The 23,122-nt window shown below is 39.2% G+C and overlaps 2 protein-coding genes across 4 annotated transcripts in view; both read left to right on the forward strand.

Annotated features, from left to right (window-relative positions):
• The window catches only part of LOC145468052 (AP-3 complex subunit delta-1-like), a 36,001-nt gene extending 29,269 nt beyond the window's left edge, over positions 1 to 6,732 (forward strand). The window contains exons 37-46 of the mRNA XM_081451710.1: positions 15 to 65; positions 341 to 402; positions 1,141 to 1,216; positions 1,534 to 1,585; positions 1,990 to 2,078; positions 2,303 to 2,388; positions 2,894 to 2,951; positions 4,225 to 4,294; positions 5,706 to 5,791; positions 5,971 to 6,732. Coding sequence (XP_081307836.1) covers positions 15 to 65; positions 341 to 402; positions 1,141 to 1,216; positions 1,534 to 1,585; positions 1,990 to 2,078; positions 2,303 to 2,388; positions 2,894 to 2,951; positions 4,225 to 4,294; positions 5,706 to 5,791; positions 5,971 to 6,066 — 726 coding nt within the window. The 3' untranslated portion in view covers positions 6,067 to 6,732. The remainder of the gene's footprint in view (positions 1 to 14; positions 66 to 340; positions 403 to 1,140; positions 1,217 to 1,533; positions 1,586 to 1,989; positions 2,079 to 2,302; positions 2,389 to 2,893; positions 2,952 to 4,224; positions 4,295 to 5,705; positions 5,792 to 5,970) is intronic.
• A 4,173-nt stretch (positions 6,733 to 10,905) lies between these two features.
• Positions 10,906 to 18,170, forward strand: LOC145468054 (uncharacterized). 3 transcript variants are annotated; one of them, XM_081451712.1, is made up of 3 exons: positions 10,906 to 14,250; positions 16,411 to 16,555; positions 17,413 to 18,170. In XM_081451712.1, exons 1-3 carry the CDS (start codon positions 14,146 to 14,148, stop codon positions 17,808 to 17,810), a joined length of 648 nt encoding a protein of 215 aa, XP_081307838.1. In that variant the 5' UTR covers positions 10,906 to 14,145; the 3' UTR covers positions 17,811 to 18,170. The 3 variants fall into 3 exon arrangements, with proteins under 3 accessions (XP_081307838.1, XP_081307840.1, XP_081307839.1); XM_081451714.1 differs by lacking the exon at positions 10,906 to 14,250 and adding an exon at positions 14,279 to 16,044; XM_081451713.1 differs by lacking the exon at positions 10,906 to 14,250 and adding an exon at positions 14,280 to 15,200.
• The last annotated feature ends 4,952 nt before the right edge of the window (positions 18,171 to 23,122 follow it).

Genomic DNA, 23,122 nt, shown 5'->3' on the forward strand with positions numbered 1-23,122 from the left:
CCCTTCTTTTACAGCCGATCATCACAACGTACAAAATTCTGTCAGAAAGCAGTTCTGTTAGACTGGTAAGGAACTAACTTTTACCTGTGATGAACTTCTAATTTCCCTTTATGTTATTACAATGTTGAGCAGACCGGTGATAAGAACAAAGAATACGATCTATAAATTGCCTAACCCTCTGCGTGCATTACGGGCCTATGAAGCTAGTTAATGGAAGATTTTGATGTCATCTTGATCTATCAGCAAATTCTCAGAACTAACATTGAAAGAAATGTGAGACATTCGGCCAGAAGAATAGATATTTTGATATTGATAGTTAAAGGGTTCATTTTTGTTTCAGATGTATGAGACAAGAGTGACTTCTCAACATAGAAATCAAGTGGTAGTTTCCATTATTTTCAGGTCAGTACTGTTTTATTTATCAATTTAACAGCGTAGTGTAAAGTTCATCTTGTCCTCTACTCTCTTCTCCTGAGCAGCTTGTTTAACTGTAAGACTTAATGGGACCCTACCTGATGAGGTCAATTATTTCAGGTTGACCGTTTGCAGTGTTTCTTTTTTGACTCTCAGAGCAAATAATTGTAGTTGAAGATTGTTCGATGCATATGAATTGTTGTCCGATTGTTGTTGTTTTTGCAGTGATAGTTTAATACTTTACATAAATACCATGCCATACAAAATACAACCAAGAATCAGAATACAGGAAAGCCCTTGTATATTGGATGGTATTACATCCAACCTTTCCATCAAGTGCCATGCATATGTCGCATTGACTGTGTTGGCCACTGTATGTTCTACTGCATGGTATAAAATGGTTATGCAACATTCTCTTGTGGTATACCATGAAATATCCCACTTGTCACTTGTATTTTCATGGTATACAGAGTCATCTAAAGGCTCATGCACGTATACCGAGAAAATACAAGTGACTTGTGGGATATTCCATGGTATATCACTCGAAAGCGTTGCATAAGTTTGAAATTGCCCTCATTACACACGTCATTACAGAACTCAATTAACGTACAATAGCGTTCAGCAGACAATTAAAACCACTCTGAAGTTTTGTGCTCATTCCATAGTTTGTTTCGATTTCTTTGCTTTTCCCTGTCTTGATATTTGTCTTGATAATTTATCTCACAGTAATTTGACGGATCGTCATATCAAGTCCCTGGAGTTTAACGTGTTAGATTCTCTCAATACTAAATTAGTACGACCGGTGAGTATTGCCAATAATAGACTTTACAGAAACAATTTAAACCACTACCGAGGGGACCATTGAATGCCCTTTAAAATAAATCTGTATAGACTATCATTGCTGGGCTTGAAATGATCGAGATAGAACAGTTTTGAGCTTCTCAAACTCGTGCTAAGACAGGATTTGTAAACGTTGTTTGAATGAGGAATAGGTTTCCGGAAAAGTAATCGTTGTTACGTTAGTTTAGTTTTGTTATGTTAACTTCTCTACTGAAGTAGTCCCCAAAATAGCCTTTCTCTGGTTTTCTGATGACCAACATCATCCTGTTCTGTCTACAGATCGGTTCTTCGTCACATGATAGTGTCCCAGTCCCTTTCCATCTTCTGCCAGGTGAGTGGTCACTAAGCCCCTTAGTGTGTAACAACCATACACGGAGCTTTTGTGTTTGAGGGATATCACTTACTGTTCGCAGCAGGCTCGCATGTAAAACGGCACAGGGAACTTTTCATCCTTTCCATTTCTTCTCCCTTTACAAATATTGAAACCAGATTTATTTTTACTGTCCTTCGTTGACATCATCTCGTTCAGTTTTCAGTGTGTTTGTCTCACATTTTCTGCATTTACTTTATAACACAGAAGCTATGTTTTTGTGCCAAAAGGAACCAAATGCCCTTACTTAGTGCTGAAAAAGAAATCAAACTCATTTGTCGCAAACAAGGACCGCACTATTGTGTTTATTTACATGTTTAATCAAGTAAGTGTATAAACTGAACTCGTGTTTGATATTCTGACAGGATCTTCAAATGAAGGGCAGTTTGCTTTCAATGTGGAGAGTATAGTAATGGCTCAGAAGCTACGAGGCACATTAACTTATGTCATCAAGGTATACTTTGTTCCTTTTTATTATTTTCAGTTATTTCTGTTCCGCGGTGGAGGAGAGGGAGGGGGTTAGAGAGACTAGTCCCTTGTAGGGTACCCCTGGTAGAGTTTTTGATTCAAACTTTGAAATTCCTGTATGAAGTGTTTTCACCGAAAGGTTGTAGTACGACCTAAACGTATCACTTTGTTATTTCATTTTCTTTTTTTATCCTGTCCTTTTTATTGTAGGATGACGAAGGCTCAACGAGTGAAAAGATGGATTTTTCTGTCTTTTTACCGTGTTCGTCTTTTCTGATCGCCACTCCACTGTCGAGGTATGGATGCATCAATTGATTTGGTTATTTTGTTAGCCAGGGTTGCCCCAGGTCAGGAAATGGTCAGGGAAAAAAATTCTTCGATGTCGGGGAAAAATCAGGGAATTTTATTGTGAGTCAGAGAAAATTGGCATTTTGAAGAAAAGCGAAAGAAAATTGAAATAATTGAACACAGCTGATTTAATACCATCGAAGGCTTGAAGAAACATTTGTGGTCACTCTGATCTCAACGATATTTTTCCTTAATGAAGAAGGAAAATTTGTTGAAAACTTATTAGTCTTAATGAACGAGTAGAAAGCACGGCTGTAAGTTGAGTCGCTAGTAGATCTAGCATGTTGTATTTTTTATCAGGGAAAAGTCAGGGAATGTTGAAAAGTGATGCCTGTGGCAACCATGTTAGTGTTTTAGTCTTAAATCTATTGATATTGTACCTTACTTGTGTTTTTTGAAATTTTTCGTTGTGCTATACTTATGTATACGTAATTTTCTATTGGGTTTCTACAGCACGGACTTCGCTAATCTTCTAGGAAGTGGAACGTTAGCTAACAAGAGTTCAGTAAAGGTAAGTTTTGTTTACTTGTTGATATGTCGTCTGACCACCATTGCATGGAGGATATTTAAGATGTTAAAACCGCGAGGAACTGGGGAATTCTACAAAGCTAGAAGCGGAAAGGCCTGGGTAATAGCACAACCTTTGGACCGGCGTGCAGTGCGTCCTAAGGTCACACTGTGGTAACCAAATGAAAACCCACATTCTTTTCTCCTTATAGTGTTAGAATTAAAGTGATTATCTTTTATCTTAGCAATTTGCAACGTTTTGTGTCTTTTCTTTAAATTGCGCGGATCCAACTCGGCAAGACACAAACCAAGGTTGGCTTAGGCACATTTTTGTCTCCGGAGTTGGGATTCAATTTTTTTTTTTTTCCTTTATCTTTATAGAAAGGCGGTGCTTATTATCGTTTTTGTTTCACATGATTTCAAGTCGTGTTCAGTATTCAATTTCGTGGGTGTTGGATGAAACCATACTCTGAACTTCAAGCGTTATTATCTGCAATGGAATTGTTTTCTTGCATCATTTCCTATATTTTTTGTACCTACATCATCCTTCCGATTTTCTGGTATCTATTCCGGTCGATGTTACCCGGGGAAATACCCTGGCGCCATGTTGCTTGTGTCGGGGGATTAGCAGTTTCCGCAAATTCTTAACTTTGGTGACCGACTGTACACTAATATTGTTTTGGTTTTGTCATGCAGAAAAAATTTTTATTATATTATAAGTGAACAAATCATTACACCAGCGCACGAATCTCGACTGGAAAGCAAAAATGACGGTTAAAGTAGTTGCTGTTCTCGCACCGCCTTGTTTTCTCCCATGCTGTTCTCTGTTCTCTTCTCGGTGAAAGACCCTTGAGGGCTAACGGGCAAGCAGATATCGTTAATAAAAGCCATTAGCTGATAAAAGTTACGACGGGTCTTCTTGTTTCTCTTGTGCTCAATGCTTGTACTTAACGTCAGTTATTGTGAACGAAATACAATACGTAATCATGATTTGATTCTTAGCTCTTGCGCTTCTTGCTTGATAAGGACAGATTCTTCTCATCCCTTCTGTAAGAACTGTATGGAGAATTTTTATATTGGCACCAAGAGAATCTTGTTAATTCAGTTCACCGCCATGCGACTGTTAACCTGTGTTACCGCCGCCCTCCCGGAAAGAAAAAAAATCAGAGAGAGCGTCTGTGTGTTGCCGCTGATATTTTTTCGGGGAGGGCGGATGTAGCACAGGCTATGCGGTTGAACTGTTAATTCCCTCTCAAGCTGATATTTTTTGTTTGCAGGTCACAACTCCAGAAACAACAGGGTTTAGATCAATTATCACCAGGATTTGTGTCCTGTTACATTTTGCAGGTAAACAACATCTATACTGTAATTGTCTGTATCCTCTTTCCCGACCACGCGCGCACATTCAACGCGTGTCTCGCGTGTCGCTCTTCCTCCGCTCTCTTTTCAGAACCCCGCTTTTACCTGTTGACAGTGAAACTTTGGCCCAATCCACTGGTAAAAATCTTTATCCTTAAACCATACGAGTAACGAGTTCGGTAAACTCCTCTGCCGGCAAATGCGCTTAGGGACGATGAAATTTGTTGGCGTTGCGTTGCGTTTCGACACGCCCACGCCTCGAGGAGGCGAGAGTAAATTCCGCTATGCTCCATTGTAACACTTTTTTCTCGTATCGCAATTTACTGTAAATCGGTTTATCAGGAGACAAACTGTCTACCATCGTATGATGGTGCAGATCGTATCTTTTGAGAGTGTCGGAAGGTCTCCAGCTGTGATCCTGTTTGACTTAGCGTAGCAACCAACTTGAAATTAGTAACATTTACAGCAAAAATCAATATCATTGCAATATAACGAGTGTTTACTTCAAACCAGACATCAGGACGCCTGTCGAGTGCACAATATTGTCGGACAATTTGTAAGGGTATGTTAATTGGTAGATTAGTTAGGAACTATATTTATATAAACTTTAACAAATGTTAATTGGATAAAGAAAGCTGGAAAAACATAGATATTCGACTCAGAAGTTATGATCATGTCATTATATTACAATGATATCGATTTTTGCTTCAAATTTTACTAATCTCAAGTTGGCACAGGTTATTCGTTCAATTCACCAAAAATAAACCAAACAAAAATTGTTACTTCCGCCAATACAGTCATGATTTCTCTTGGTTGTGCATTCTTCTGACCAAACAAAGGCGTATAATGATCTTTCCTTTTTATTTAATTGTGTGTTGTAACCTGATTTTCTAAATATCCGCTTAACGGATCGTATGAAAGGAAATTGTCTCAAGTGCCTCGTGATAAATTTTGGAAGGCTTCCAGTACAGATGTCATGTTTTGTCTCTGCAAGCATTCACTATGTTGGACCAGGTTGGCTATCGTATTGTTTAATTATTCGTGCGTTATATTGGTATGTTGGTGCTGTGGTAAAAAATAAACTAAAATAGGACTGAAAAACAACCCGAATTGCGGGCAGATGTTGTTGGAATGCAATTCATCTTGTTTTGTTTTGACTAGACTTGTGTTCGAATTCCATTTAAGCTGCAGATGTTTCCTCTGGTTTACGTTTCGTTTGACTTTCAAGAACGTCTTGGAAGAACGAAATCAACTGAAATTCGTTCTTCGAATTGTCTTAAATGAAACCCAGGCCTAGTTCCCAGCTCTCATTATTTAGCCGCGCGCTCAATTCAAGGGGGATTGGCAAGCAAGTGCATTCACCTTACTGTAATATATTACTTTGCTTTCCTTTTTCTAGTCGTAGAACAAGTCGATAACAGTGCGTCCTTATACGCCAGTTCAATTCAAGGACATCATCTCTGTGTGCTTGTAAAACAGCTACCGGTAAGTTAATGTTTTATTGTTTAATGCAATCCCTTTTGGGGGCGTCACGCTGTCTTTCTGACTCAGCAATCATGAGGTTGATGATTTTCTTAAATCTCATCAATTGCCTCCTTGATATTTTTGATATTGTGGGGGAAAAGCAGTTTTTTATCAGGAAGATGTTCTTTTGTTTTTCACAGGATCACTCGGTGTCTGTAGATGGTAAAAGTACAGACTTCTCTCTTGTATCGAGTGTGCTTGAAGAAATGAAATCACTTCTACTAACGCCGCCATGACACTGAAGACCATCTATAAATCGACAAGTTGGAATGAAAATCGAAATCAGAGTGAATCACCAGGCCGTTCACGGTACAGAAAGCCCGAGTATAAGGAAGAAGGCGACTGGGCTACAGAAGAGATTAACATTTTAACTGTGATATCAGGGGACAAAATAATTAACTCATTTCAATGTGAATTTTTAACAATTGTCAGGGAGAGTTTGTACTTACACATAGATATCTGAAACAATAGACCCGTGCCAAGAGGGTCATTGCGTTCTTTACAGGGCAATAGTTGCGTGCAAGATAAAAAAAAAATTAAATGCTGTGCGCATTCCGAGGCCTTTGAGAGTAACTACCATATGGAACAGAAACTAGTGTGGGAGGGGGGGGGGGTGGGGAGGGTGCTCGGTGCTCTGCAGATAATTGTATGGTCGTATCGATAGAATATCTCCTCGCTCTGTCCCCAATCCTAGAATACGCATGTCCATCTTGTTGGCCATTCATCAATATATTTTCACAGTCGAAATGATGTCGGATGGAAGCCCTTCAAGTGATATAGGGACAAGCCCTTCCCAGTCCCTCCGTGTAGCAGCCTAATTAAACGATCGACTCTAATGATCTACGTTTGTGTTAAAAGTGTTTTCAGGTAGGAACTGGATTTGAAATTAAATCCTCAATAAATAGCTAGAAAATAAACTTGACCTCGGTCCGTTTCAACAGAGTTCTGGTTGTGTTTCGTTGCTTAGACAACTAACGAATCGCCGTCATTTGTGCCAGCGTCATTTTGACTGCGTTGACCGTAGGCCTGGTTACTAGTGCAGCTGATCGGAAGTCTGTTGATTGTCTCAAACAATGTATATTTAGCTTCCTATTTTTCATTCTCTGTTCAGCATTGGTTTTTCAGTCAAATACTTAAAATAGTCCAATTGAATTGAGCCAATGTTAATATTAATAGAATAGTGCAAAACGATCGAACATGTAAAGCAAAATTTTCGTTCCTCTGCTAGCTTGTAAACAATTATTGGACAAGGTTTTTATGATATCCAGAATAAACCGGCGTGCCCAATTAGTGAAAACCGATAATCGATATAATCAATATCAATCAATATAATCGATAATAATAAATAGATTAATATCGGAAATCGATGAAAATGGATGAACAAGAAAGTTGTGACTATCGATTTTCATCGAGTTTCATCGATTTTATCGATTTCTCTTCTTTCATTTCACTTTCAGCGAAAATCAAAATGGACAAGAGATTTGCTTTGTTCACGATAAAAGAAAGGTATTCAAAGAAAAGTTTTAATTGTTGGAGCCCATCTTAGTTGCTTTGTTGACCTTCTCATTATATTCACGTTTTTTAATTAACCCCGTATGAAAGTAGCATCGCACGGTTAATGAACTATTTAACTTCTCAACAACAAACAACGATACACGTTTTATTGTGTGATTTGCTTAGCTATTCATAAAGCCACCGGACATTACTAAAGTTAATGGTGAAAACTTTTGCGTGAGCTACTGAAAGGCAGATTCAATTCATGTGCCTTAACAATCACATACACAAGCGCCTCGACAAAACCAACTCACACATTAAAGACAATAACAAGTTACACATGAAGCCCATTATAAAACGCATCCTAGAAACTCGGAAACAAATCAAAAATGAAAAAAATATCCATTACGATAATCAGTTTTCTTTCCTTTCTGTCATCAAGGTAAAATATAACTTCTTGAACCCCTTCATAGACTTGCCGATGACAATCGATAACAACCGATATAATCGATAGCAATTACGAGGATTTGAATTGTGAGTATCGATTTTCACCGATTATTTGAGGCAATCGATAATAATCGATTAATTATCATCGATTATATTGAGCATATCGATTGCCTTCCGATGATCGATTTTTATCGATTGGGCACGCCGGGAGAATAATCAAGGTCGAGGTCGAGACCTTGAAAACGGAAAAAAATGGAAGTCATGTTTTTGCTTCTTTACTGACGGTAAGCAACACAAAGCGCGCAAACTTGACATGATTACCCTTAGAAATCATGAACCGCAGTCAAACATGACATGATTACCGTGACCTTGAGTGTCCTTGACTTGATTATTGTATAATCTGCAGTTATGACGTCACAGGCGCTGATTTCGAAAATTCACTGTACGCTTTCGGCTAATCGGAAAAGAGATATTGAGTTCAATGTATAATAATTATTGTTATCATCCGAGAGAGCCTTCCTATAAAGCCAAACCCACGCGCAACACGGAATAATGACTTTCACATAGTACAAAGTCTCTGATTGGCTGCCTTGTGTTTCTGCTGAGATGTTAACAGACTGGCTGTATGTTAATTTGGTTGGTTGTCCATTTTCCATTGTTATTGTTCCAACCGACGCTCTAGCGTTGAAAATAGGCTCTGCGGTTTTGTACACGGACAATAGAACTTGTCCGAGGCGAGAAAATCATTGCAAGATAAATATTGCGTGTTTTGATTTTAATTCCTGGCCAAAAAAAAAATTTGTAGGGTAAAGACATGCTGGTGTTTGTTAGCTGGAGATAAGAATTATATTGTGGAAAATAAATTTCGTGTATATTGACTGAATAAACAAAGTCACGTGGTTACTAGTGGTTTTTTGATGTGCAGGTGGGAGAGAGAATTTCACCAAGTTCACTTTCTACCCCTATTGTTAAAACTGACGTCAAGGAATTCTATACGAAAATTTATCGCAAGTTCCACACGAAAATAATATGGCTCTGGAACCAATCGGTGAAAAGCAACTTACAGTTCATGAAAAATACAGGTAAACTGTTTTGAATTGCAGCTGATCAGTCATTGTTCCTTATGTAAATAGAAACACGCTTTTTCACCGAGTATTAAAAGTCATGAAATTTGAACTTTATTTAATTTTGTCACCCAAACAAACATTACAGAATAGTATTTTAAACATATGGGTGCTTGGCTAAAGCCATATTTCCTGGAGGGAAGATATCCAATGGACAGTGGATTAAGACTTCCGTGATAAAAGGTGTCAAAACGGTTCACATGTGACATGGCACCGACTATAAACTGCCTCAACATTCCTGGTTCATGCTTGTCACAACTAAGTTACCCAGGTTCAGTGGTCATGAATGGATTTTATGCTTCCGAAAAGAAGGTAAGTCTATCTACACGCGTGTAATTATTTGCAAGATATTTCTTGTTTCAAAGTCGTTCGGTTTCCACGAGAGGTTGTTTGTCTCACACTTAACTTTTTCCACCATGCTTAATTCCCTTTATTCGCCGGTTGGGCTCCAATCCTCTACGAAAGATCATGTTCCGTTGCACGAAATTCAAAATGTAAAACGTGACTCGCGATGTCGGAGCATACAAAGAATGTTTAAAAAAACAATTAAAATTAAAACTGTAAAAACCTGCTGGACCGCTCTGTGACACTATTAAATGTTGTTTGCAGCTCATTTAAAAGCATCACGTACTCCCACATTTCTTAGTCCTTCCTCTATACCAAATTTCGTGCGGTCCTCAGAAATAAGGATTTTTCCAAACCCCTTCAGCTAGACATTTCAATTTGGCTTATGCGGACTTGAAGCATTCCAATATTTTTCGGGAAAAACCTTGCTTTTAAGACCAAGAGTAATTAAATGGTTACAAGGCACTTGTTGTGTTTTACTGATATATTTACCTTTCTTTATAGACTTTCAATACTGATTCGGTTTTGATCCGCATTATGTTTGTTTTTCCATGTGACTCTGATTGCCGCTGATATTTCCTCGATATTTTGCATATCAGCACGCAAGGCTTTGGTATAATTTCTTTTAAAGCAAACGCTTAGGTGCATAAGCGGTTTATTTTGACCAACAATGTAAAATATAAACAAAACTAACCTACACGCCCATTTGGAGCAGACTCATAGCACCAGGAATTGTATTCCACTAAACAAATGACACCACCAGAATTTTGATGAAAACCGGAAACTAAATCACCGAATGGTTCGTGATATTTTGAAAATAACTTCCCTTATTTAAGTTACGACCTTAGTGAAGTAAAAGCAATATTTGGTATTAAATTTAATTTTGTTGTTTGGATTTGTAAACATAATTTCGTGGAAATGGGTTTCTTCCTCGGTTTCTTCACAAGCTGAGGTGAAGGTTATTTTTGTGTTGGTACGAAATTACTTAAACTATATCATCTATTTTGTTGCCTGTAGGGGTTACTTTTGACCGTGCTTGCATGCCATCAGCTAAACGTCCAAAATAAAATTATTTTAAACAAGATCATAATCTCCTGTTTTAAACTAAAAGCACGTGCTTTGTTTAACAACAGACAAAAAATAAAGACTGGTTATGATGCAAGAAGTACCCAATATGTTATCCATAGCCAACGCCCAAGCTAGTCCTTTGAGGGGTTTTCAGGGTACGGGAATCCACGGAATACAGGACATTTGGGGGGGGGGGGAGGAAATGGGATAGGGGATATTTAGAATAGATATCCCGGGATATCAAGTAGGAAAATTGATAATTTTTGGAATTGGAATTAACGGAATACGGGATATTTAGGCCAAAAATTGACGGGACTCAGAACCCCCTGATAAGTATAGGGCCTCAAGTTTTTAGCATCCTTTGTTTTTTGGTCCTTTCGTCCACTGCTGAATGAACAACTGAAGGAAAACACGGTTAATTCTGATAAACAGTTTTAAACCATTCAAACAGACAGAAAATAAACCTCGTGAAATTCGTTTAAGATTAGGGGAATGAAGCCAGTCTTTAAGATAGTTGCGTTACTAGATCACATACATACATACATACATACATACATACACGCATACATACGTTTATTCCACGTCCCCAAGGGGCTTTTCAGTGAAATATGTAACAAAACAACAATAAAATACAATAAAATTAATTCTATGTGAATAAAATTTAAAATGCAGTTAAAAATTCAAATCAATAGAAGGGAAAGAAGGAGAAAAAAAAAATCATTTTTAATATCGGTCGAGGCAAAATGTATAATTCAAGTTTCTGCTTTTGGAATCGAAATTGAAGTAATTAGAGGTGGAGCTTTACAACCGGCTTTGTTTACTTCGCTGCTGCCACTATGCATGAGTCAAGACTGGTTCGAGGCCAAAAAAAACCACGAGTTACCCACTAATGCTAACGATGTCGTCGAAAACAACAATAAGTGTATAAAGTGGCCCATTGTATCACTACTAAACTCCCTGACTAAATTTTCAGGTCATTCCGCAGCATCTTTCAGAAACATTGCTCTGATCGCTTTCACGCGCACGTCGACAAAGTCACGTTTTTTCCAGTGTTGTTTTATTCAAATTGATTTGACAGTTGTTAGTTTACGTGACTGTGATCAACTGCAATATCAGTCAACCCTTGATCCCAGAGAGCTTTTGTTCAAGCAGCGAGGTCGCGATCTGAGAGCTGGGAGAAGCTGCTTATCCTGGCTTCAGCCGGTTCAACGTTCCTCGCGAGAAAGTAAAAAAAATAATCTGGCACCCAGGATAATATTTTAGCCTGCTAGATCGAGCAAATTGGTGAAAAATTACCTTCAGATAAAAACAATCGTGATTAAGTGGATACTTCAAAGAAGTAAAGCTCGTCACTTATTGTTACAGTGACGTCATAACACTGGATACGAAAACTTGTCACCGGCACGTTTTAAGAATCAAGTTCTAGTTATCTTAGCTTATTTTGAGTTGGAATAATAAGGTATCTAATGAAAGGTCAATCAGAAACGTTGTCGAAAAGCTGCCACATTTTTATGAATATTATACGTTCTTTTATGGGTCACGAGTAAGGTTTTTACTCTAAACTGACAATGCGAGTTTTTGTTTGGAATGCCGATTGTAAGAGTGCGCACGGAAGCAAGTTTAAAATGAACAGGGCAAAATATTAGTCTTGGAGAAAACGTGCGTTTGGCGGTCTTGGCCGTTTGAGTAAACAGGGAGATGCAGTTAGTCACCAATCCTCCGCGACTGAACATGTCACTCTGCACGAAATTCAAACTTTCAAAGTGAGCTCGTGATGTCGGTCTAACAAAGCGTTTGAATAGATCAATACAAATTGAAACTTGAGGTTATTAAAAAAAAAAAAAAACGACAACGGCTGTGTAGCCAGCGAGTATCACGTAGCAGGGAATATAGTTTTGTTTTGTTTTCGAGCAGCCAAGCACCAGCTAATTTATAGTTTCTGCAATGCAGCGACGTCTTCAAAGAGTTCAAACTCATTCTTTTTCGCTGGCACACATTTAAGTTAAGTTGTCTTTCCAACACACGTCCTTCCTTTTAAGTTATCCTTCCAACACGTGAGGAGGACGAGCCCTAGCCCTAAACCTGGACCCTTGGATCAAGAGAAGGAGATAAAAATAAAATTGATAAAACTGAATATCTTGCATCCGGAGCCAATAAGCGCGAGTTTCGCAATCACGCCTCCCTGGTCCTTGCTAAGGGTCTCTACTCTGGTCTGTCGGAATTGTAAGTGAAAAATTGCTAAAATTGTTAGAAGCGAAAGAACTTTAATCGTTAATTCTAGCTCGTGCTTTAAAAATCGACAAAAGTTCAAACTGCCCGCATGTTTGCCTTTATTTGTTATCTCTATACACAAATGAAACTGCCTCAATTGAAACTGCTGTTCAATTTGAATTATTTGTTTCATTTGTTTGCTCGGCCCCACTAGCACTTTTGCTATAAACATTGCCGAGGGTAAATAAAGGTTATATTTTATTTTTCTCCGAAAAAAAATTTCTTAAAGAAAACGTACTGATAAACTATTTTCCCACCATGACTTTTTTCTCTTATTCAAAACAGAGATTCAGTTATATCTCTCTGTGATATCCTTTATTTTCTTTCCTCCACGTTATTCTCGTTCTTAATTGTAACAGTAAGTTTCTGCGTGCGAGATGGATTCTGAGACGTTCAGGTCGGCGCTAACCGATGAATTTTGACAAAACGACTTGTTTTGCACCAAAATATAATCAAGCAAAGTTGAATGCTGATTGGAAGCCGTTGATGACCTTATTCTCTTTCATTCACTTAAGCTCCACTAGGTCGGGATTTTTTGCTGATTGTTTGTGTCTAAGAATTTAATGATATTAAATAACCCTTGGAACAATATCCCTCGCCCTGGAACATGGTGGATGATGCGCAGTCAAAGTTGATGTGAAAAGATCGCTATTTAAAATCATTTTACAATAGGGCTGGTGTATGATACGCACTTTTACTGTCAGGAAATTTCAGGTAAAAGATGTTGAATACTTGATTCAATTTAGGCAGTGATGTAAAGGAGTCTTGAGGGAATGCGAATCGATGTGCAAAATCAAACCCCGTTTTGTTTTGAGTAATTCAAAAGGTTTACATCTCACTTATTATTTCGGCTTCAGTGAAAGGTTTCTTTTTGTTGGATATCTTATTTTTAAACAACAACCAGTGCCAAGCAATCGGACTGGACCTAAACAGCACTGAATCACTTGGAATCCAAAGAAAACGCTCTTGGAAATAAGAAACTAGCCAGCTTGCGGAATTACAAATCTGGAATTCCGACAATATTTGGTTTTCAACAGTTTCTACTCTTGTCTGAACTTGTCCTCGTTAAAATTCATGGTTGTTTTTGATCTACTTTCCGACAACAAAAGCGAAAAAAAGGGTTAAACAATAGTTCCCAAACTTCTTAGCACATACAGGAAAAGGCCTTTGTTTCCGTCTCATTTGGCTTGTGGGTGTTGTTGTGGGTGTGTTTAAATCACATGACAAAACACTGCTCCTTTGTACGACCCCTTGTGCGACCTCGAAATAAAGAAAATGAAAAGGCAATAAGCCAACTTTGAAACGGTCCGGTCTGAAAAACGTCATTGTTTCGAAACTAATTTGCGACGGTGGAACAATGATATGTAATGCTCTAAAAACCGCAACTTGAGCGAGGGAGCTGAATACAGCGAGCGGTGAACCGCGTATCCTGCATGCGATTACAATTTGCCAATGGCTATTTTTATTACGTTTAATGGCCTAGGTCCAGAATTGTTTGAAAATATCAACAAGTTATGACTAATTCAACGACTGGCTCAGCTCAACTCTGTCTTGTTCCTACGGACAATGCAAAACAAAAGAAAAGCATTCGGCAAAATGCGGCAACGGCCTCAAGAAATATTGAAACGGACGAAAGTTTCGTGGGAGGCAATATCGGTGGAAAAAAACAAGGTACGTTCGATATTGGCAAAGTGTAGTCTCTTGTATTTGTCGATTTTTACCAAGATTTACATCTTTGCAAAGTACGATAAAATGATAAATGGTTTTAAATATGCACAGCGTTTGCAAATTTGCAGTGAGCGTGAAGGAAGATAGGTCAATTTCCAGCACAGAAAGTTGACAAAATTCCTCGACGGGACACCAAATGAAATGTCACGTCCGTAAAGTCAGACACGCACGTACTTTATTTGTATCGCGTGTGCTCTGAAGAGTCATCAATAAAAAAAAAACCTTGTAAAAAACGCTTGGAAAAGATGATCTTGCAACAAACACATCAGCGCAAATGGTTTAAAACATTCTTTCTTTCCTCCTTTTTTCAAGGAAGCGAAAAAACAACTTTAAATGCGCTCTAATCAGTGAAATTAATCTCGGTCACCAAATGTGATAGAACAACTTAGCTTTGTATTCGAATCAACCTATCAGCTTCAAGATCAGACATTTAATTACCTTTCTTGCTTTGTATGTTGTTTTTCCGAAATATCACAAGTCTTTTGTCTTATGGATGCAGAATAACAAAGCGTCCGTATTCAAAGTGATTTCTTTGTTCCAATGATCATGAATATTCCAGACTATTCTTCTATTCTCATCGACTTGGCTTTGGCCCTTGCCGTCATCTGGGCTTTGAGCCCTTGAGTCAATAACGTCAATTAATTATTGTTACATGAACCAATCAGAACGTGAGATTTTAATCGGAACGTGCTAGGTGTGATATTGTAGATGAGCTACTGTCGTGACGTCACAGAGCTTTTCAAAGCGTATAAAGCCTTGACGAACAAGTGGTTTTCCGTGCTTCTTGTTCTTGCACGGGCTAGGGAAGGTTTTCGAAAGTGGGAGCAGAATTGAACAAGCTGATTTTAAGCAAGATGTGCAAAGGAAACACAACAATGCCTAGTTCTAGCCTGGTAAGTGACTGCTTTCGATTGAAGTTCAATTTAAAATCCGCGGCGGTTTGACTAAGTTCCATCTGAAATTGTCAGTCGATGAACAGAGCGTAGATTACGGTCGCTCGCTCGCTTCTTGTTCCACGCTACAGTTCGATCCCTGATGATCGGTTTAAGCGAAGATCACAGTCATGTTCAAAGTAAAAATCTTCAGCTGCTAAGAATTAGCGATTCGATTCGTTAGTAACGATATGCGAGAAGAAACCTGGAAGGTAGAACTGGAAGCTTCAGCGGTGACATGGTCGATTTAAAAAGTGCTTTATTAGCACCTTCGATTCGCAAAATTGATGCGCTTGCAATTTCTTCATGCGTTTTGCCAGCTGAGCTGTTTTTCTGTTCATATTTTCGCTTCATCCTGATTTCTTAACTTGAATTGAGCAACTTAACGACGTGACTAGATTTGAATCATGTTGTTGTGCACGGGTCGAGAGTTTGGCAACTGACCAGCCGTCTTTCAACAAGTGATGGACATATCTGTCGATTTGAACGATTTCCTGACCTGCTGCTGTGATCTGTATAATACGGTAAGAGGGATCTTGTTCCTAAAATAAAGCTGGATTAAATTACATGGAACAAATTTTTGCCCTCGCGCGAATGTCACATTCGGTCGCGGATCTTCGCGAACTAAAGATGATTTGCGTGGATCAGGTCTTCAAATATTACACGTTTACTTCGTTTTGACATTCGAGATCCGCAAATTTGGGGAACTGAAAGACTTCAAGCAAGAGTTTTTGTCTTGTGATCGCACTGGGAGAATTTTTCGTCGCAAAAGTGCTCGCCGCAGCAAAATTTTTTAACTTATCAGGTACGGAATAATTTTAGCACCGCGGACGTGACCGAAATTCGGACAAATACTAAATTATTAACACTTAAGATATGGTGTTTACTGAAAGCTAAAGCTCTAATGCAAGGTGATTCTGAAAACATATCTGCTGGAAATTTTCGCTTGCATGTCCTTTTCTCGCCTGCGCTTAAAGACTTTTAGGAAAAGATGTAAAGGTTAAATTTAGCAGCTGAGATTAAATTATTCTGCACGCTGTGGTCTCGTGACAAGTCATCTGAATGTCAGTTTCATGATGCAATGTTGTTAATGGTTTGCAGCGATATATATTCGAATGCAGATGTATTGAGCTTGTCGCTGATTCAGAGTTGTTCTTTTTGTTACATGCAGGGTTGGGAGTTACAGAGCTCAAAAGCACCCAACAGTATGAAGATTGTATTGTTCGCAGACTTTGTATCCAGCAACCCCGGCCTTAACCAAGCTCAGTATGTTCTGAAACAGCTTTGCAACGAAGGACATCAAATAACACTATTTGGTAGGTACCCACCATTGCGCTTTTAAGGTAGTGATATTATTCCCTTTCGCTTCCGAAGGGAAAAGCCCCTTGTCTAATTTGTTATTCAAAGTTGGCCGTGATCCAACCCCCGACAGATAAACAATGGCTAGCTCATCAAAATATGCGATTTCGCCATAACTTCCTCGAATGGAACCTTAATTATGTGAAGGAAAAATAGATTCGCTAGTTCTAAGCCACATAATTTCGTAAAGTTGCGAAAATTTTGCCGTTCTCAGTAATTTCCTTACTAAAGTAAATAACATTTTGACAGCTTGCCATCTCACTCGATCGGTTTGTCTCCCAAAAACGTGATTGTTACACAAAAAGCGTGATTTTATTTTGTAGAGTTACATTTGCGGCAATCGATTTTGCGAAAGAAAGTAACTTTCTTTACGGCCTGAAGGTAAATCTGGTACTATGGAAATTTGGAAACGTCTGATATTTTATTGCCCAATCCGAAAATTGTTTCTATATCTGAAACGGATATGCTCCGTTGCCTGTGCGGACAGCTGTGAGATGAATGACAGCTTCTCATCTTGATTTATAGCTCCACAACCGTCAAACAAATTTGCAATTGCTAAATCGCTTTCTGAAAAAGCAGATATTTTTAGATTTCCTGTCATGTGAACGCTGTTTTTCAGAAAGAATTTTGATTCATTGATTTAACTGGTGATGTTTATCAAGACGATGGATGTTTTTTGGCTTGCCACGTATAGCGTGATGACCGGAAGTGGACTAGTATTTTAAAAAGTAAAATGACTGTGTATGCCTTCCGAGGGCATGTATGATATTTTTATATCGTTTCTAACATCGATTGTTTTGATCTTGTTTTGTAGAATGTGCCAATGTTAGTGTGCCATTGCTGATGTATGAAGACACACAAGCTTGCTTGTGCCAAATATACGAAGAGCCCCTGAAAGTGTTAGAAAGGAAAGTTGCTGAGGCAGATGCCTTTCTTCTGGTGACAGACAAACCTGGATTTCAGATCCCACCTTCACTTGCAACAGTGAAACACCACTTTAAAGGAAGCAAATGCACATGGAGACCGTATGGAGTACAGTGTGTTCTTCTTGGTGGATCTGTGCACAGTCGGAGAGTTGCTATGAGACTACGAGTGCTTCTCGAAGGGTCAGATTACCCTTACATGTCAGGTGTCCTTCCTCGGAGGTGTTCCTGGACTGAAATGTATGCAGTAGATCCTAGTCTTGAGACACCAGGACCTTGTGTACTATGAGATTGTTAGAGATCTCTAAGACTTTTTCGCTGATTGTTCTTACTTTTGTTCCTTTGTTATGTTAGTCTAAACGTAAGCTTGCTTTCTCAAAATTGTTTTGAAGTTGTAAGCTGAAAGGTTTAGTGTTTTCCTCATCCACTTAAAAAAGCGGTCGCTTTATTCACTTTGTTAATGTTGTCCATAGACATTCATAGAATGAAAAAAAGAAAAGAAAATCCAAAAAGATGTAAAAAGAGTACAATTTTAAGTTGTGGGTCTTGTATATAATATTTGGTCAGTTATACCATATTGGTAATAGTGTAAGATAGGAAGTTTTATTGAGAATTGTAAATAAAAGAAATACGTTTTATATTGCAAAAAGTGTGTGTTATAACATCAGAAAACCAGAGTGGGTGAGAAGGTACAAATTGGCTTACTTGAAGGGTGGGGTTGGGGGGAAACTGGAAAGGGAGTTAAATTTCAAACTCACAGGAAAATTAAAATATACACATCCACAGTACAGCTTTATCTTTTTCTCGGTTCCACGCAAGCCTGCCCTTGCCAAAATCCGCTTGTTGGATAACTGATCCCCAGATAGTTCTTTTAGCAATGACCAGTTACTCATTAGTGTGTGTCCTTTGTTATAATCCCACAAGGCCACAAGGAATAGGATAATAGACAAATCGCAGGGTCCCTGAAGCTCATATTCTACCGAGAACAATCAAGTTTTGTCACATTTTCTTTTTACATGAACGTTTCTGAAGTTTGTACCTTCCTACACAGACTTCTTCTGATTTCAAGGGATTTTAAATAGTGAAAGTTTTCCAGGTGTCGACATTCTCCAGACACGGCAGGTTGAAAATGGTCTGCCTATTTTGAGACCAAAGCTGCTATTTTAGTATCTGACCACCCTGAGAGGCATACATGGTTGTATAGGTGGCCAATTTCCGCTTGGCTTTGCCTGACTTGGTTTGGTGATGTGCTCTTTTTAAATGTTGTCACACAAGGCACCGAGACTAAACAGAGCGCTGATTCCGTTTCATGCACGAATTTTAACAAAATTGATGCATCACTTTTACATAGAGTTAACAATGGGGTTTTTTAAATTCACGCTTCACGTATATGTTTTCGTTGTTTTTCACGTGTCACATAATAACTTTTGTCCTCAGCACGCATCACGTATAAAACCCTTCGCCACCCTCGTTCCAGGCATGACATTTCACACTTGCGAACACATACTGTGACTGGATTATTGCCAGCGATGACATTTTCCAGGCATATTGTTTCACACTTTTGACCATGGACTAAATGTGTTTGAGCGGGGACCATATTTCCAAATTTGTTCCACCACAGTTCACCAAAATAGTTATCACGGTTCGTGTAAGAAGCCCTGACTGACATCATTACATGTAATAGCGAGAAACAGGGAGAGTCAAAGCTCAAAAGATTAAATTCCTTACCTAGCCCTCAACATATAATTTACTTCTAAAGTAATGGGGGTAGTCCAAGTATATTGATCACAACGGTTACACTCAAAGCCGTTTGCGTAATAAACGTTGAAAACGTTTCGTCATGCATATTTACATTCCTAAGACCAACGTTACAAGGAAGAAATGCGACAGGGATTTATCAAGTTTATTAAAAAAAGGTATTAATTGTTATTTCATCATACATCTCATTGGGCCTTTAAAATGCAACTTAACCCTACTTTTGTAATTCCGGCGCGTGGGTTTACACTTTAGTATGTGCGCCTTGCGCAAGGCATTTGACGCCTGCCCTTCCGGTGTGTTTCGTGCGATCGTGCGTTCGGAGTATGGTTTCATTGCAAAATCCGACCCTTTTTCGATGACGGCTGATCGATTGTCTTGAAGGCCTCTGTCTTTGCAAGGATAACAGGGTTTATAATGGTTATCTTGCTTGCTCTTGAAAACGCCGAGTAGGCCTTTGCATAATCTCTTGGTCTTGCACATTATCTCCTTTGGTTGTGCACGGCAAGGTTTAACGACTCTCTGTGGTGAAATAATTGGATTACACCACCATGGACCACAACAACATTGCGCGGGAGTTTTCAAAACACTTCAGTTTTAGCCAAAATTAGATCCGTAACAGCCCAAAACTTTCCGAAATCCTTGAAAAAGCCAACCCTAAACGACCATCCCATTAAACCGTAAACCACCCTTAACTAAACTAATTTTACGCATTTGATTAAAATCACATGGATTGTCCACAGAAGTTGTGGAATAACAAGTTGTTATTGAGCTTCATCCCTCAGTCCCTTCCCACGCAGGATATGGAGAGTTGACGAGATTTTAGTGATATTGAGACTCGTGATAGCGTGCATTTTTTATACAACAACAGAAACCTCCTTTAAATTCACATTGCAAACTACATGTGTGCTAATAACTTCACTTTTCTTGCGGCTTCGCCCCTCGCACGTGAGCTCTACAAACGTGAGCCTGCTCGCAGACTAATTTCACAATGGAAGTTGAGCACATTTGACGTCACATTTTCACCTCGTCACCCAGGTGGAGGGGTGGAGGTGCCGGGGATGGGGTGGCATGGTCAAACGCGTTACCAGAGCAGGGGTACACATTAAGGGATTTTCAACATGACTGCCTTACTGGAAATTGAAAGAGCTTTGACGTAAACAAAAGTTCCAGGTTCGAGTTCGAGCCTGGCCAGGCTGGAGTTTTGTGTGAGTCCCCTCCGTTTCCGATCCCCAAGGATTTCTATCCAGGCTTTCCCGACTGTCGCACATTCAAAGGAACCCAAGAGACGACTGGGGACGAGTCAGAGTTCCACAGAATTCACAGTGATCAGAATTAGAGCGAGCATGCGCAGTGATAAAAAAGAATGAGTGCGTGCGCGTAGGAAGCAAGCAAGTCATTCCTGCCCCTCGGGAGCTCTCAGGGCAGCAAGATCGATGGCTGATATATCAGGCCATTTCTTGGACAGCCGATGAAATTTTCCAGGCATAGTATTCCGCACGAGTGATCAATTTACCAACTGTAACACGTTCAATTGACGCGGGGGTGGAGAATTCTCCTAACGTACGTTCACACGTACGACCTCTTCTACTCATTAGTGACTCGTTAGAATCACCAAACCTAGGTCTTCAATTCCAATATCAACCACAATATGTACCTTGCAAAACACAGTATGATATAATGACCATGGGTAGGCCGTTATCAGGTTATATACCAGCCCAGAGGACCCTAGCCTGCGTAAATCCGCCGCCCGCCCTCCCGTCTATTTTTATCAAGTGGAGTGGGTGGTTGCTGACCCAGGAGGGAGCCTATGGTGAGCCGTGACACAGGTTTTGTGTGGCCAGGTATCTTTTGACAAGATGATAAGTTTCACAAAGAGTGGGCATGAGAATCGACGCTAGGCGTGAGTGAGAGATTTCCTAAACTTTCACACTTGCGACCATTTCCGACCATCTACTTGTTAGATCTTGTAAGCTTAGACTGCAATGATATTCTTTCATCTGTGCCAGTCACTATCTCCCAGGAAATCAGATACCCGAAGGGAAATGAACCAGTCCCGAGATTAAAACCTTTACCCTTTGATATGCTGTTTTTGACGGAAAAGGTAAAGTCGGTAAACTTCCAAAGTAAATAATACCTCTTTCATAAACCTTCAAAAGGTCAGAGGATCCAAAGCGAGGCTTTCAATACGTGAATAAATGAGGTGTGTCTAAATGGCAGTTCTAACTGCCCTTTCTGTAGTTCATTATGATTAAATTCGGAAAATCGCTCCACCCTACTCATGTGTCTCCAGCCTGAAATTAAACAAAAAAAACCTACCCACGGGCGGGATAGCTTTTTCCGCCCTGCTTATAATCGTACGAGCAAGCGCCTGTCAGTGGTTTAACCAGAATAAGAGAAAATTACAAAAAGAAATGCAGTGTAAGTCATTCTCTATTGCCTTTGCTAGTTTTGAAAGAGAAGCCTACGATGGTCTTATACGACATATACAAACATTACAAATGAAAGTACCCTGCGAGCTTGATAGACAAAAAAAAAACAAACAAACAAACAGAAAGAACGCCTGATCAAAGGTTACTCACGCGTCTCACGCAAACATCGTAAATTTCCATGCGCGTGGGCTCCGCACTCCACGAGCGACTCGCGCTAGAAAGTTGACACTTGGTTGCGCGCTGTTACTGTTACTGTTGTTGGCTCATCGAATAATAAAGAAGAAAGTCTTGATTCATACATTGGAGAAGGTTTCATTGCACTCAAAGGGTTCTTTCATAAATCACATCGTCAGTAATTTCCCAATAAGGGTTATCAGCGCTGAAATCGTCATTGACATCTATTGCCTTCGAGTTGAATTGAGCTGGCTAATGACGTTGTTAATTGCATTCCTGATTTCGCAATAACTGCGGTCTAGTCTGCTCTCAAAGATTTCATGCTGCTTGTTATTTCTTGTTTACGTTTTTAGGAAGCTTGCTCCGAGCACAGCAGGGACTCGTCGGCTAACGGCGGCTTAATGTAAAGAAATTTAAACTGGATTCCAAAACCATTGCTCAACAAAATATGACAAGCGCTGACTCTGATATTTCTTCGGTTGACTACCTTGCTGTTTATAAAGCCATTTCAAACTCTTATTTTACAGGTTTATTAAAACAACCGTTTTCATCAAGCATTGACTCAAATCGTAATCAATATGTAAGGGTCTGTAAGGAATCTCCTCTCGAGAAATAATCTTATTTGGGGCTGCAATCAGCTGGAATTGTCTTATCAGAGTAGACCTGACAACAAAAACAATGGAATGACGAGTTCATCTGTGTCCTATTTCTAGAGGAAGATTCGTGTCCGATTACAGGGGTGTCCTGTTACGAGAAGCAGCTGCGGCCTAGATAGGGGTGGATTGCGAAAAATCAGGTATTTTCCGCTTTAATTTGGGGCGACGTGTAAAGTTTAGGATGACAGCAAATTGCTTTATGATACATTTCAACCAAAAAATTAAACGAAAGTCCACAAAAACGTAATTTTAGAATGCATAAATTAGCTGAGCATTTTTAAATCCTAAAAGATCTGAATATGAATATCCCCTAGAAAATACAAGTCTACTTTCAGGTTTCCGTAAGTTGAAGATGGCGTCAAACATTGCTGTTTTAACTCTGCAGCTTCTTTGATTCTTTAATATCCCTCAAACGTTTGAAACATCCATGTAGCGTGTAGAGTCTGCAAATCTGACAGCTGCATGTCATCTGAAGTGAAGGGAGATTATTTACACTGTTTGAAAGGCTTCTTTAAACATGGGTAAGCACGGTTTCCATTATCCTTGCCCGCCGACAATGGAACAGGAAGCCAAAAAAATTTTCT

This window comes from Orbicella franksi, chromosome 14 (genome assembly GCF_964199315.1).
Source record: "Orbicella franksi chromosome 14, jaOrbFran1.1, whole genome shotgun sequence".
Taxonomy (NCBI): Eukaryota; Metazoa; Cnidaria; class Anthozoa; order Scleractinia; family Merulinidae; genus Orbicella; species Orbicella franksi.